Here is a 15,393-nt window from a genome sequence, read left to right as displayed (position 1 = left end):
TTGCTTTGTGCTGGCGTGAAAAATCTGGTGCTCGGTTGCACGGATAGATGGCGTGTTGTCATCTTGCTGCCATGTTGTATTTAGGGTAAAATTCAAAGCTGGTTTTTTTTCTACAAGACACTAAAAAATAACATTTTTCTAAAAGATACCAACAAAGAGTATTAATTTGATGCAGAACATTGGACCTATTATAATATTTAATTTTAATAGAAAGGTACCGGAATTTACATTCTTGTCCAAGTCTCTTTTTACTTGGACTGCACTGACTCCAACTCCAAGTGGTAGAGTTCGTTGCTGGAGCGCCGCCCCTTGCTCCGTCTTCTCCAACCCCAGCAGATTGAGCCGTTCTCCCCCTCCTCCCTCGCTTCCGCGTTCGGCAGGGCTGTACACGGGGCAGGAAAGTGGCATATGCCGCTGCTGGTTAGCGAGGCCATGACGTGTGTCGGTACCTCTGGACTAGGGTACCCCCTCTTGCTGTGTCAAGACTCGCATAGTTATCCGTAACTACGCCCTAAGAAGATGAGCAGCCGGACCCCCTGGGGTCCGACCCCTTCTCACTGGACCAACAGTCCCGGACCCGCATCCCGCTCGGGGACGGGTCCGGTGTCACCACGTGTCCTGAAGAAGGGAGCGCTCAGCCAAACAGCCGGGGGCCCCGGACCTCCCACGGGGTCCCGGGCCCCCATATACCATCCGGACCCCTCAGCAAGGAGGGAACAGAAACCCCGCCTGGGGGGTCCGGAGCCGCCACGTGTCCGCAGGCGCAGACACACGCGTGGCCACCAAGCTTCCTTGGGAAGACTCACCCACCTACCGCATTCAATGCGGGAGACATTAGGTGCGCTCTGCCACAGCAGAGCCCGAGGAGACTTTTGCCAGGCTGTACTGTTGATCGCGCATTACCGAGGCGCACAGTACAGCCGCTAGTGCCACCCACGCCACGCAAGTCAGTCTGCTACGCCAGTTAGACACGACAGCTCGGCGACGGAGTATCATAACGCATATGCGGTAGACCCAACAGTCTACGCCGCAACCTACACTATCTCAACGGGCGCCTCGCCGATGAGATAGGTGAAGACCCCCCTCGGTCAGAGAGTCTACAGGGCGATGAAGCGTATCCGGCAAGAGATTCTCCATCGCTGAAGCACTGTTAATGACTTTTTGGTAGTATACTATACATCCTTGTTGGGCCCACGTGTCAGGGGCCAACGCCTGTGTACGCGTCCTCCTTGTGCTATAAAAGGGGAGACGCCCGCTAGAGAATGATTCAAGTCGGAGGAAGGACTTGGAGGCAGAGGATAGACATAAGAGCAATACATCTCTCAGTGGACGTAGGGTATTACGCTCCGGCGGCCCGAACCACTCTAAATCCTTGAGTGTTCTTGTGTTCTTGCTTCAGGAGCAGGTCTGAGGAATCGCTTGCACTTCCCCGAGTAACCACCCTCTGGGATTATGCGGGTGCACTACGCCACCCGACTGTGGCCCTCCTTCTAGAGCCACGACAACGTGGAATCGCACTCTAGTTCACCAGAAACAGAGGATGTTAGCTTACTCTCTCGAAAAAAGAGGGCGGTCCGGGTTTCAGGGATCTGCACTTATTCAACTTGGCTATGTTGGCAAGACAAGCTGGAGGATAATGACTAATTCTAACTCATTGTGTAGCCAGGTTTTGAAGGCTAAGTACTTCCCTGATAGTAATATTTTGAATTGTACAGCTCGGCTTGGAATCTCATATACTTGGAGGAGCATACTACAGGGTGTACAACTTTTAAAAGGAGGAGTGGCATGGCGAGTAGGCAATGACACTTCCGTGAATATATGGTCAGATCCTTGGATTCCTCTGGGGGTCACTCATCGGCCTACTACTCCAAGAGTCCATTCTTTACTAACAAAAGTGGCCGATTTGATGAACCCAATAACTAGTTTGTGGAATGAACAGCTAGTAAAAGATACTTTCGGGGATAGGGATGCTGAAATTATTCTATCAATGGCCACATACGAGAATAGTGAGGACTGGCCTGCTTGGCATTTCAATCCGAAAGGAGTGTTTACTGTGAAATCAGCTTATAAACTGGCAATCAGCAGGAGAGAGCAAGAAAAGGCGAGAGATGGCTCGGGGTCAAATGATACTGATCTGTGTGAAGAGAGCTTTGTTTGGAAGAAAATTTGGAATATGCGCCTCCCAAATACCAAAAGAGGAGTGAAGTGTGAAACGATTTGCACAATGCGCTGCAGATTGGATGGAGATTGTGGGCATCTCTTTTTCAAATGCCAGGGTGTGAAAGAGGTGTGGCATATGCTAAATTTGGAATCGGTGAGGACAATTTTGGCGGAATGCAAATCGGCAAAGGAGACAATCAAGAAAATTTGGAGAATGGATGAAGACACACAGCACAAAGTGTGGATCCTGCTATGGAGATGGTGGTCGGCCAGAAAAAAAAGTTAATACGGGAGAGAAAAAGTTGCCACCTCAGGAAATTATTTCGCTCGTAACCTTTTATGTGACAAAGTTTGAGAAACTAAAAAAAAGAAGGAAGTTGAAAAAGGGACAAAGAGAAGTGAAATGGGAACCCCTTCTTCATGATAAATGTAGATGCATCTTTTCGGGCCAATACAAGAACAAGGGGTTGGGGTTTTGTTGCAAGATATAATAATGGAGTTTTTCTGGAAGGAGGGTGTGGCCATCTGGAGCATATTTTGAACTCAACACATGCTGAAGGCTGAAGCCCCAGCAGCTTTGTATAGTCTCAAAAGAGTGGCACATCTTGGGATGACAAGAATGGTTCTTGAAACTGATGCGTCAAATCTCCATAAAGGGCTGAACTCTGATGAGTTGGACTGAAGCTTGGAGGGTCCCCTTTTTCGCCAGATCAGGGAGTTCATTGCTCACAATTTTGTTCACTGTGTGGTTCGGACATGCCCGCGATCATGCAACAAAGTGGCTGATAGCCTGGTTGCTCATGGGGCGAGTGTTGTTCGCTCTGGTTCCATGGTGTTCATGGACCAAGTCCCTGAATTTGTAACCAATCTAGTCTATGGGGATCTCCCTAGAGAGTCTGGTTTAATACAAATCTGTCTCTGAAATCAAAAAAAGAAAAAGAAAACAGAGGGTGTTGAGAGGGGGGAGGGGGAATTGTTGTGAAGAGAGGATAAGGCAATAGGACTATAGGAGATAGTATGTTTTTTTTTGCGAATATAGGAGATAGTATGTGTTGTATGAAGAAGTTGATTCTTTATTTTTTCTTTTCCAATAGCGAGCTACTTCACCTCTTGTACATAAGGCTAGTCTTAGTGCATAGTTTCATGGCGCAGTTATCAAGACTGAAAATTAGATAATCGTGCCAGATGAGTTTTACAATGATGAAACTCTTCTCACATCCTATGAAATTCATTTCTTCTCTCTTTTGTCATATTAGCAAAATTGATAATGTGGTATAAAATTTAATGTCATAAAACTTTCATTAAGACTGGCCTAATACTATTTGTTGGCTAGTGCTGATTTTTCACATGCAATAAAATAAATAAAGATAAAAAAAAGCGCCCTTCAATTGTGACAGCTATAGGACCATGGCAGTCACTTCGTGTACTCTTTTTTAAGATGTACATTACTAAGGCTTAGATCCTACAGGTACGGCAAAAAAAAAAAGTTCCAGCTCCTCTACCACGATAGCAGGAGCCACTTCACCACTCTGGCCATTTGGTGGAGCTCCAACTTCTAGGTTGATGTGGCAAGGGCAGAAGCTGGAGCTGGAGCTCCACCAAACGTAGTCTAAATTCACCTTCACACAACAATTTTCTGATTGAAGCAAAATGGTACTATCATCAAGCTAAATTATTCATCAAGTGACAAAATTTTGAAGTCACTCGTGCAGGACGTGTAGGTAAACGGGTAGGCTACGCTAGCACCACTACCGCATATACCCATGACGCTTGCGAGTAGAAGATCATAGATCGTTACCACTAGACGCGCAGCGCAGCGGAAGAAGTCACGCGTCGATGTAGAGGAAGTAGTCGATCACGTCCCACGAACCGAGCTCCTCGTACTTGATCCCAGCAGCCGATCAGCACAGCAGTCGCAGCAGCGCATCCACGGAGTCCACACGTACGGGGATGAAACGCCGGACGTCGGTGTGCTAGCACCGCACGCACGGCAAGGGCGGCGGCCGAGAGAGAGAGGGAGGGGCGGCGGCTAGGGAGGTGGCGCAGCTCAGGGTTTCGCCCCCTAGCCCCTCCCTCGTATATATAGGGCGTACTAATGGGCTTCTATCTCATAGGCCCATTAGTAACCCTAATCCCTCTTGGATCAATATCCTTTTGGGCCTTTAAACCGTATTGTGATGATGGGCTCTTGGGCATATCACCAACAATCTCCCACTTGCACTAGAGACAATCATACATGCAAGCTTTCCAACATTCCAAAACCCTTAAGTGTGTGACCCGTTAGGTTCATGTGTACATGGTCGTGATCGGAAATCATTTCCGAATCACAAGTCAATAGCGGCACCTAGCAGGGCATAGTGACTCACAAATACACATAAAGATCATATCGGCCGAACCTTAGATATACTCACACACCGATCCCTTTGCCACACGATACCAGTCAAGCTCAAAGCGAGATGCGTGCCACCTTTGTGATAGCTCGACCATTCTCTCGATCTAATAGTGGATTCTATTCATAACTAACCTTTAGTCATCATGATTAACTCTTTAATCACTTTGGCATGGCCATGCACTTTCAAATCCAACTATCTCGAGGGGCCCAGAGATATCTCTCCCGTTATCTAGGAGGGGCAAATTCCATCTTGATCCGCTCACATCCCATTCCATGTTTCATGACACACCTGTAAGCTACTTTTGTAACTACCCAGTCACGGAGTAGCGTTTAGTAGCCCCAAGATACACCACTACATACAGTGAGAAACAATGGCGATCTCAGGTCTAAGGATCCAGTAGTTATAACACTCAAGAACAACTGATGGCACATACAAAATAACAATCCCAACATTATTTTGGAGTGGGTCAATCCAACACCATGTTCACCAACATGTGTCCACATCATTAATCCGATATCTCCATATCCATGATCCGTGAAACATGATCATCAATTAATGCATGTGCTAGTCTCAACGTCGTTGTTGTCCCACACAACGACATAAACTAGGGATAATTTAGAATCATATCATTGTCAACAAAGAGTTTCACGAACAAGTCACATACTTGATAATCAATGTAAAAATAATCATCCATGGAACAAATAACAATTATTTATCATTACATAAACATACTCATGACACAAAATCTCCCACGCACACTAGAATCACTGATGTAAGTATCTAATACCCATAGATCTCATGTGCGCCTCATGCTTTGGTTGTGGGAGAGGCTTCATCAACGGATCAGCAACGTTTGAATCCGTGTGCACCTTGCAAACCTTCACATCACCTCTCTCAACAAAGTTACGGATGAGGTGATACTTCCGCAGTATATGTCTGGACTTCTTAGTTGTTCTAGGCTCCTTTGCTAGTGCAACGGCACCACTATTATCACAATAGAGGTCCACTGGACTGGACGCACTAGGAACAACACCCAAGTCAGAAACAAACTTTCTGATCCAAACAGCTTCTTTTGCAGCTTCGGAAGTAGTTGATCACGTCCCACGAACCGAGCTCCTCGTACTTGATCCCAGCAGCCGATCAGCGCAGCAGTCGCAGCAGCGCCTCCACGGAGTCCACACATACGGGGATGAAACGCCGGGCGTCGGTGTGCTAGCACCGCACGCACGGCAAGGGCGGCGGCCGAGAGAGAGGGAGGGGCGGCGGCTAGGGAGGTGGCGCAGCTCAGGGTTTCGCCCCCTAGCCCCTCCCTCGTATATATAGGGCGTACTAATGGGCTTCTATCTCATAAGCCCATTAGTAACCCTAATCCCTCTTGGATCAATATTTTTTTGGCCTTTAAACCGTATTGTGATGATGAGCTCTTGAACATATCACCAACAGCACGCACTGACGGCGGGCCGCACCCGGGCTGGTGGCTCGGACCTACCAACGAGCCAGCCAATGAGGAGGAGGGGCTATGAGCCAAAGCCGAGGAGGCGTCCAAGTCAACCAACGCAAGCCAACCACCGGAACCGAAGCGCCTGCCACATCCACCCAGCCGCAATGAAGCCGGCGGCGCGGCGGCCGCTGCTGCTGTGCGCGCTGGCGGCGGCGGCGGCGCTCTCCTTCCTCCTCGTCGCGCCGCCGCCGCCGCTCGCCGCGCACCTCTCCTCCCTCCTCCTCGCCTTCCCGGCCTCCCCCTACGCCGGCCGCCCCAAGCTGCTCTTCCTCCTCGCCGGCCAGTCCAACATGGCCGGCCGGGGCCTCGCGCCCCACCCGCTTCCCGCGCCGTTCCGCCCGCACCCGCGCGTGCTCCGCCTCGCCGCGTCCCGCCGCTGGGTCGTCGCCGCGCCGCCGCTCCACGCCGACATCGACACGCACAAGGTCTGCGGCCTCGGCCCCGCCATGCCGTTCGCGCACCGCCTCCTCGAGGACGCCGGCTCCGGCGAGTCCTCGCTCGTGCTTGGGTTCGTGCCGGCTGCGGTCGGCGGCACGAGGATCTGGATGTGGGCCAAGGGGGAGCTGCTCTACGAGGCCGCCGTCGCCCGGGCGCGCGCCGCCCTCGCCGCCGGCGGAGGGACGCTCGCCGCCGTGCTCTGGTTCCAGGGGGAGAGCGACACCATCGAGCTGGACGACGCCACGGCCTACGGCGGAAGGATGGAGCGCCTCGTCAACGATTTCCGGGCCGATCTCGGCATCCCCGACCTGCTCGTCATACAGGTCAGCCTCCTCTTCCATGTGCTTCCGTTCCGTTCCGTTTCCGTCGTGGCATCAGCTAGAATCCAGGCCCAATTTATTTCCTCATGGAAATACTTACTACTACTCTAAGTCCACCTTCCAGTTCAACCTGAAAGTTAGCTCCTTTCTGACTAACATCAGCACGCCAGACAGCTTGATAGCCAGTTTTGATCTTCAGCTTGTTCGTTTCGAGGAACTTTGTTGAAATTCAGCTCAAATGAGGGGAAAACAGTGCAAATGCCATTGCTACTTTGCTAGTCAAATAATGTCGATGCTAAAAATGCTCTGCTCGATTTCCATTTCTTTCCTTGCAAATTGATTGCTGCAGGAACTAGTACTTGGCTAGAACAACACTATCCCTTCAATCCAGGCACATTTGGTGTTGACTAATTATAAACTTTAGCAGATTGCTGATTGGCCTAGTATGGGGAAAGAATGCTGAACATGGCAGTCATACTCCTCATGTACTCTACTTTCACTTTGCTGCTCTCTTGCATTTACTTGAAAATCAAGTCAGATTGAAAGTACCATATTTATGGTAGACTCCAGCTGGAAACGAATGCCCCTTTGAGTTCTTATAACTCAATCCACATGAAGTTATTTCAAAATGTTCAGAGATACATGACTTGAAGAACTACTGATTGATATGCATAGTTTTATCACGAATATATAGTTCTTGTAGAGAGCTCCCATAATTTGGACATCACTCTTTGTGGTAATGAAACACAGAAACAAACTGAAACTCTGCATAGAGTACAGCTTTTGTAGTAGATTAAGTTAAGATAATGGATGCAATTTTTTTTTGTGAAGAAGTCATCATTATCTCATATCTGCAGGTTTATGTAAATCAATTGGTAGATTCTTAGACACCCAACAAGTAGTACATATGGAAACCTCCACGCAGAAATGGAGTGACTGAAACATATGTGCTACTAAAGTTTTAATATAAGTAATGGCATGTTGCTTGTGACTCACTGAAAGTACTCTAATTCTACTTCTAAATGTGCTAACTAGGGTCACCTTTATGTGAATCATTTGGAATACACAAAGGAAACAGTCATTTAGCTACCAAGCCTTTTGTGAAACAATAATCCTACTAAAAGGCTGATGCCATATAAAGTGGCAGTATGCCAAAGACCACCAAACTAAACATAATAACTCATTAGAAAAATAACTCCGAATCTAGCATTGGCTCCAAATAAAGGTTTCAGAAATTTTGTGGCTCTTCCCAATCTTCCTTTTAAATATAACGGCGTTCCTCCAAGCAACATATTACAGTACACACTACCCACTACCCACTACCTAATAACTACTAGTTATGAATTTTACGTCACTATCATATTACTTGCCTTTGACTCAAAGTGATTATGTTTTTGGTCTTTATGGGAAGAGCACAGGACTGACGACCAATTTGACATTTTCTGATAAAAGTATAATAGATCCTTTTTTATTAGGTTTAGTGATCCAAATGTCCCTTTTTTTTCCCTTGGACAAGTGTAATCCGAATGTCCAAGGAGGGCACTTTACCACCAGGAGCCAGGAGATTGTTGCTAGTAACTCTACAGTTTACCCTTTAAGGCACTACCTGGATACCAGTGATCTGTTCTTTGTGGCTGGGCTTTAGTTGAGATATGAACTGGAGTCCAGTACAGTACTCTGTCCTAATGAAAGTTCAGTGAATATGATGTAGGGAAAAGAACATCTGTTATTATTATTTCTGTGCCCCAAAAGACTAGCTTTTTGTTTACACATGCACATCATGGATCCCACATTGATTAGGACACATTTCATGTTAGTAATATTCGAAAATCTTTGAAGAACTTGTTCTGGGTTCTTGAGCTCTGCACGTTTATGAATCCACACCCACTTACCTTTGTTTGCAACTTTATACTTCTGCCATCCAATTATCCTTGGTGAAAAGATCATTAATTGTATGACCCCCCCCACCCCCCATGTTAGTGTATCTAGAGTAAGAATTAAGAAACTTTTTCGTCACTTGTTCAATTCAGGTTGGTCTTGCATCAGGAGAGGGGAATTACACTGATATTGTCAGGGAAGGTCAGAAGAATATCAAACTTCCTAACGTCATTCTTGTGGATGCAATTGGATTACCACTCCAGGACGATCAGTTGCACCTCTCCACAGAAGCTCAACTCTGGCTGGGTGACATGCTGGGGCAAGCCTACCTGAAATTTAACTCATCCACAGATTCAAGACAATGACATCGATATTCACTGAGCCTGTTGTTAGGTGTAGAGTCAAATGACAGATACCATCATTCTTTGGGAATATTCTGTTGTAGAGTGTAGATCATTGTACAAGAGGAATGAATTTCTACTTATGGGTGCACAGAAAATGTAAGAGTAAAATGCACCGGGAGTCCTTAAACTAGTTGGTCTGTTCTGTTTAGGTCCATGAACTTCGAAAATGCATTTATAGGTCCACAATCTATTCAAGTGTGTCATCTAGGTCCAATTCAGCCACGCCATACCCTAGAAGCTGATGTGGCAGGTTGACTGTGCGGTGACGTGGATCCTTACATGTGGGGCCCCTATGTCGGCCTCCTCCCTTCTTCTTCCTCCTCCGGCCTCAGCTCCACGCTGCCGCGGCCTCTCCCCTCCTCCCTCGCCGCGCCGCCCCGATCCTCCTCCTCCTCCCTCGCCACGGAGGCGCCCCGCCGCTGGCCGGATCCACGCGCGGCGCGGCGTTGCCCCGCCCCTGGCAGCGCAGACCAAGCTCGGGCCGTCTCTCTGGCCGCCGGCCATGGCGGGTCATGGCGCGGCCATGGCAACGGCGGCCCCTCCTCCCTCCCTCTCCCTTTCCCTCCCTCCTCCCTCTCCCTCCCTCCTCCCTCTCCCTCCCGCTCGAGCTTAGGGGGGCAGAGCAGGGCGCCGCCGCGGCCCCTGCTTCGTGGCGAGCAGGGCCGGGCACACGCGGCGGGCGAGCGTCCTCCCTGCTCACGCAGAGCAGTGAGCCGCGCCGCCCCTCCCCACCTCGAGCTGGCCCACGCGCTGGCACCGGCGGCGCAGAGGAGGTGCGGAAGACGGCGGTGTCAAGGAGGCGGCGGCGGGCCTCCCTCTGCTCCAGCCCGCCGTGAGAGCAGCGAGGGGGCGCGCCCGTCGCAGGCCGCCGAGCCGCGAGGAGGGGCGCCGGCCAAGGCAGGAGGTGGCGCCACCGGATTCCCGCCGAGGAGGTAGGATCGCCGGATCCCGCGGGATCCTGTCCGCGCCGCAATCCCTGCCGCCCTCTGCGAACGCCATCCGCGCAAGCCGCTCGCTTGAGGAGCCAAGCCGCCGGGGGGCAGGAGCGGGCACCGCGAGCTCCGCCGCCGGGGGCAGGGGCTAGCGCCAGCCGGCGCACGCGCGGAGCTCCGCCTCGCCGCCGTGGTCACCCCGCCGTGCACCCGCGCGCCATGGCCGCCGTCCCGCCGCCGCGCATGGGCTCGCGCAGGCCGGGGGAGGAAGAAGAAGGGAGGAGGCCGACATAGGGGCCCCACATGTAAGGATCCACGTCACCGCACAGTCAACCTGCCACATCAGCTTCTAGGTATGGCGTGGCTGAATTGGACCTAGATGACACACTTGAATAGATTGTGGACCTATAAATGCATTTTCGAAGTTCATGGACCTAAACAGAACAGACCAACTAGTTTAAGGACCCCCAGTGCATTTTACTCAAAATGTAATAAAGCAAAATGTAATAAAGGGTGGGTACCCGGTAGAAACTTAGCTCAAACAGTTCAAGTGTTGTATATTACACAAGAAAAACAGAGCCTTCCCCCTGCGTTATGGAAATACAATTTGCCCGCATTTGTTGGATTCTGAAACCAGTCGTTGCAAACATTGATAATATTCGATGTTTGGATATACGAGGAAGCATGGCTGTGTGTGTATGGCACAAACTTAGCTCGAACGTGGTGCTCTCGAATGGTTACATGTCCATTTTGTTCAGCAACTTACAGACACAATTTGCATGTGCCTTTGCAAAAATCAATATACAAAACAACCCAACATTCAGCTGCAAAGTTTCAGATTTTTCTTTGGTCCAAAATAAATATATTGTTAGGCTGAAAGGGACCAATTTGCCAGGGGCGGCCAAGAATATCATGGATGATAGAACTCTGCATGAGCTGATCAATATAGTGGTATTGGGACTCCGATTAAGGACGCATAATGAGCCAGCTATACATTTTATCAAATTTTGTCCTTGTCCAAAGTTGATTTATTTTTATTTATCATAGCCTACATCATTTGAAACCCAAAGTCAATTGGGTCTAACAGGCGAATCCAAGCTGAGCTAGAGTGAGATCATCTTTCATGCAAAATCAACTAATTTTTGTTCCAAAAGAAAAACGAGTGTAAGTGGAGCAAAGAGAGCCACAGATCCAACTTAACAAGCCATTTTTCTTTCAGCCCTAGATCTTCAAAAACTACACAAATTGATCAGCACGCCATCCTCCAACTCCACATGAGCTATATCCATGGGTGCATTACTCTCACTTGTTCAATATACATGACCGTGATCCTAACATATTTGTGAGTAATTGTTTTGCGAGGAATATTTGTCATGTTTTTATATAGTTTTATATGGAATCTAATAGAATCATACATGTTTCTGGATCAAATTCAATGATTTGATGATGTCAATTAAAAAAGATATTATCTAGGACTTGAATCCTGCCTGGCTGCCACCACGATGGCGCTAGCTCATTGCAGCAATGAATGTGTTAGACAAGGGTCACCAATTTGCACCCAGTGTTGGAATTTGTCGATGTGTGTATATATATATAGCGTCAGCCTGCCCTGTCGACGGACAGACGAGCTAGGCTAGGTAAGAAGAGAACAGATCACTAAAGCAAATGGAGACGAGCATGACGAAGTTGCCATTCTTCTTCCTGGCGATCCTCGCCATCACCGCTTGTAAGTTTTCTAGGAACAACAATGACTATATATGAACCCAAACCACAGCCAAAGAATTGAATTTATCTACTATTTCTGTCTGTCAATCGTGCAGTTGCTGAAGCTGAATCGGATGCGCTGGACTGCAGCGTCTTCTTTCAGCTCTGCACGGGTTCGTGCTGGAAGTCGGGCCGCTGCCAACAATGCTGCAGGCACCACGGCTTCCCCGACGGCAAGTGCAGCCTCAGGCACGGCGATGGTTGCTACTGCTGCGGCTCCTCCGGCGGCGCCGCCGCCGCCGGTGGCCTGGAAAGGCGGCTTCTTGCCCTGATCTACTAGTATCTATATATATTAATTTGTACATGTGTACGTATACGGGAATCAATAACTTTCAGTTCACTGAACTCAGTGAACGCTAGCTGGATGGAGAGAGCAAATTGCGACCGTCGATCTTGATTGTTCTACGTGAAATACATCACAACTTTTGAGAGGAACACGTCATGTGCAAATCAATTTCTCCGTGCAAACCATACAAACTTCAATCTGTGCCATCGGATCAACATCTAATACTGCGACGGAGAGGTTGGTTTGCTGCAATGCTGCGTGCATCTTACATATACAGTGAGCATCCCTAGCAGCTGTTTATATTCGTCTCAACGGCACGGCGTCCCCGTTTCCCGTTCCCATTTTGCCCCATGTAGCCGTTCCCCGTTTAGCCCACATAGTCTACGAAGAATCTGGCCCAAGAAGAGAAAAGAAAAGGCCTACGAAGCCCATCCGGCCATCTAAACCCTACGGAGCCCCATTTCGTCCCCACACCACACGGAAGCAAGCAGCGCCGCCGCCGCCGCCTCATCCTTCGTCACGCAGGCCGGCCGCTGCTCGCAGCTCGGAATCTCCCCACCGCCATGCGCTGGGCCGCGTCGATCCGGCCGGCGACGGCCACCGCCGGACGCCGTCGCCGTTCCCGACGCGCCCCTTTCTCTGGTATGCTCTGACTCCCCCGCCCGCCTCTACTAAATCTACTCTAACAACCACCACATCGATCGATTGCTTTGCAAGGTCTCCTCGTTGCTCTGCCCCAAGATGTGCTGTGGCAAGGTTCCCGGCCACGGAGCTCTGCCGCCTTCGAGCCGTCTGCCGGTCGTGGCGCTCCATCACCAGCGATCCGGCCTTCATCGCTGCTCACAAGGCCCGCCACCGGGAGACGCTCGTCGTCGGAAGCATACCGGCGCCCCACGGGTTGGACGTTCTTCTCATAGATTTGCAAGGCAAGGTATTGAAGCGCATCCACGTCAATGACTGCTCGAGCATGGAGGTGCGGACAAACCTTAACCTCGTCTGCGCCACCGAGCACCGGGGCAGTGGTTGCGCCAGTGTCAACGACCCAGCTACCGGGGTTACGCATGCCTTGCCGAGGAACATGGCCGCCGAAACGAAATCCCATGCGAGGCCCTTGCGCGAGTACTCTGCCATGTTTGTGCTCGGGATTGTCGACACGGAGGTGTACAAGGTGCTCCGTATCCTCACGGATGCTGATCGCCGCCACGTTCAGCTCTTTGAGGTCCTAACACTGGACAACAGGGGCCTTACACCATGGAGGGCAGTGGAGGGCATTTCAGGACATGTGGAGACTAACACGACCGCCTCCAATGTGGTCATCAGGGGTGTAGTTCACCTCGTCGCGGTAGAAAGTGGTGGTGTTGAGAATGACTGCATCGCTCGGTTCAACCTCAAGACGGAGGAGTGGATGCCATCGCTCCGAGGTCCGATAACCAGCCATCCGGATCTGAACGACATTGGCATACATAGCGTTCTGGAAAAATACTCATTAGCTGAGGTGAATGGTTCCTTGGTCGTAGCTCGGTTCACATTTCAGCAATACACAGTCAAGTTTGAAGATTTCTTTTTGGACCTTTGGTATCTGGGGGACTCGGAGAATTGTCAGTGGGAAAGGAAATATAGGATCGATCTTGACATGGGCATACCTGGATGGTTTTGTTGCTTTGCATATCTCTCTTCGGCGCTGCAGGATGGCAGGTTCCTCCTCCGTTTATGTAATGTTGAAGAAGATTTAGAAGAGCTAAACTTTGAACAGATCTTGGTAGGATACAATCCGGAAACAGCCACTTTGGATTCAAAATCACTAGATGTCACGGTAGTTGGCCATAATGGCGTCTACACAGGAAGTTTGTTAAGTGTTAGGAACTGTTAAGAGCTGTGATCTTACTACGCAAGACCTCTGTCGTCCGTTTGCTGTCAACTAGTGGTTGTTAGATCACGTGCGTATGGCTTGGGGTGGTTGTTTCGGTGGAGTCCCCTTTCCTGAGCTAATCGGATTACTAGGGGAACCTGGTGGCTCCTGAGAAGCCTCCATTTGTTGTTTCAGTGGACAATGGCGTCCGTTTGTTGTTTCAGTGGACAATGGCGTGTGGAGCTAGGAGTAGCTTTTGGTATTTTCTTTGTTCTGAATTTGTGTAATCGGTTCGTCTCCTGTTGTATTAATGGAGCTAGAACTTCAAACCCTATATGAAATCTTGCACTCTCTGTTTTTTTTTTTTTGCGGGAACCTTGCACTCTCTGGTTAGGCTGTGTTTGTTTCATTTTACACTTTACAGATTGTGGAGTGCCAAAACAAAAAAGGCCCTAACTCAGCTTGTATTTTTCAGTTTCGTCGGTGCACCTCGATGCGCAATTATCCTCTGTGGCTGTGAAATTTGATATATGGGTGTCGGTACCCTGTAACAGGGATACCCACTCTTACTGCAGCAAGGCAGGACCCGCGTAGTTACCCGTAGCTGCGCGGGAAAGATGGAGTAGCCAGGCCCCACAGGCCAGGTTTTTCCCTCACCAGGCCAACGGCCCCGGACCGTTCCCCGCCTGAGGATGGGTCCGGTGACGCCACGTGTCTACACAAAAGGGAAGCTCCGAGCTGACCGCCGAGGCCTCGGACCCCCAGAGGGGTCCGGGACCTCCTGCGCCCGTCCGGACTCCCCTCACCGTGTAGGGGTCCGGAGCCGCCACGTGTCCCGGAGACGTGGGATTGTGCGCGAGTCTTCCGCAGGAAGACTTGCCCACCTACCGCATTTAATGCGATGGACAAGGCGTGCTCTGCCGCTGCGGTACACAAGACAGCCTTTTGTCAGGCCCCGCTGCGCGCCGCGTATTACCAAGGAGCACAGTGCAGCCGCCTGAGCCGCGCCCGCGCAGAGCCCGTCTGCCGCGTTAAATAGATACGACGGCCCGGCACTTTTCCATCATGCCACCTACGCCGCTCCCTACACAGCCGCTCAGCTACGTGACAGGCGATGCTACTAGCTGCGTCAGGCTCCGTCTCGACAAGACAGCGCCAAGACATGATGGACGGAGGGCTCCGGGAGCAGGCGAGGGAATCCAAGAGAGAGATCTCCTTTGCCTGCAACGCCATAATGTATGAACACTCCGTTATTTTATATTGCATCGTTGGACCCACCTGTCGGGGATCCAACAGCCGTGTACGCACCCCCTTGAGATATAAAAGGGAGGTGCCCGCTGTGCACAGGACAATCTCCACAATCCAGACAGGCTGAAGCTCTCGCACCTCACTCTCGTGGGAAGGCAATACAACACACAGTGGACGTAGGGTATTACGCTCCGGCGGCCCGAACCACTCTAAATCTTGC

The 15,393-nt window shown here is 50.2% G+C and overlaps 2 protein-coding genes across 2 annotated transcripts; both read left to right on the top strand.

Annotated features, from left to right (window-relative positions):
* The first annotated feature begins 6,096 nt into the window (after positions 1 to 6,096).
* On the top strand, positions 6,097 to 10,651 carry LOC120682077 (probable carbohydrate esterase At4g34215). The gene is made up of 3 exons (XM_039963828.1): positions 6,097 to 6,815; positions 8,843 to 9,188; positions 10,528 to 10,651. Exons 1-2 carry the CDS (start codon positions 6,159 to 6,161, stop codon positions 9,053 to 9,055), a joined length of 870 nt encoding a protein of 289 aa, XP_039819762.1. The 5' UTR covers positions 6,097 to 6,158; the 3' UTR covers positions 9,056 to 9,188; positions 10,528 to 10,651.
* A 1,676-nt stretch (positions 10,652 to 12,327) lies between these two features.
* On the top strand, positions 12,328 to 14,292 carry LOC120680901. The gene is made up of 3 exons (XM_039962481.1): positions 12,328 to 12,352; positions 12,448 to 12,718; positions 12,794 to 14,292. Exons 1-3 carry the CDS (start codon positions 12,328 to 12,330, stop codon positions 13,944 to 13,946), a joined length of 1,449 nt encoding a protein of 482 aa, XP_039818415.1. The 3' UTR covers positions 13,947 to 14,292.
* Positions 14,293 to 15,393: the final 1,101 nt, after the last annotated feature.

This window comes from Panicum virgatum, chromosome 7N, assembly GCF_016808335.1.
Source record: "Panicum virgatum strain AP13 chromosome 7N, P.virgatum_v5, whole genome shotgun sequence".
Lineage (NCBI taxonomy): Eukaryota > Viridiplantae > Streptophyta > Magnoliopsida > Poales > Poaceae > Panicum > Panicum virgatum.
Note: the sequence above shows the minus strand (reverse complement) of the source record. Positions and strands in the feature narration are given on the sequence as shown.

What these genes read in the sequence shown, in the direction of transcription:
- LOC120682077 (XM_039963828.1), top strand. Translation starts at nt 6,159, where the DNA reads ATGAAGCCGGCGGCGCGGCGGCCGCTGCTGCTGTGCGCGCTGGCGGCG. An exon ending in CCGACCTGCTCGTCATACAG is followed by an intron (nt 6,816 to 8,842) that starts GTCAGCCTCCTC and finishes TGTTCAATTCAG; the next exon opens with GTTGGTCTTGCATCAGGAGA.
- LOC120680901 (XM_039962481.1), top strand. Translation starts at nt 12,328, where the DNA reads ATGCTGCGTGCATCTTACATATACA. An exon ending in GCGTGCATCTTACATATACA is followed by an intron (nt 12,353 to 12,447) that starts GTGAGCATCCCT and finishes TTCCCCGTTTAG; the next exon opens with CCCACATAGTCTACGAAGAA. An exon ending in CCGACGCGCCCCTTTCTCTG is followed by an intron (nt 12,719 to 12,793) that starts GTATGCTCTGAC and finishes TTGCTTTGCAAG; the next exon opens with GTCTCCTCGTTGCTCTGCCC.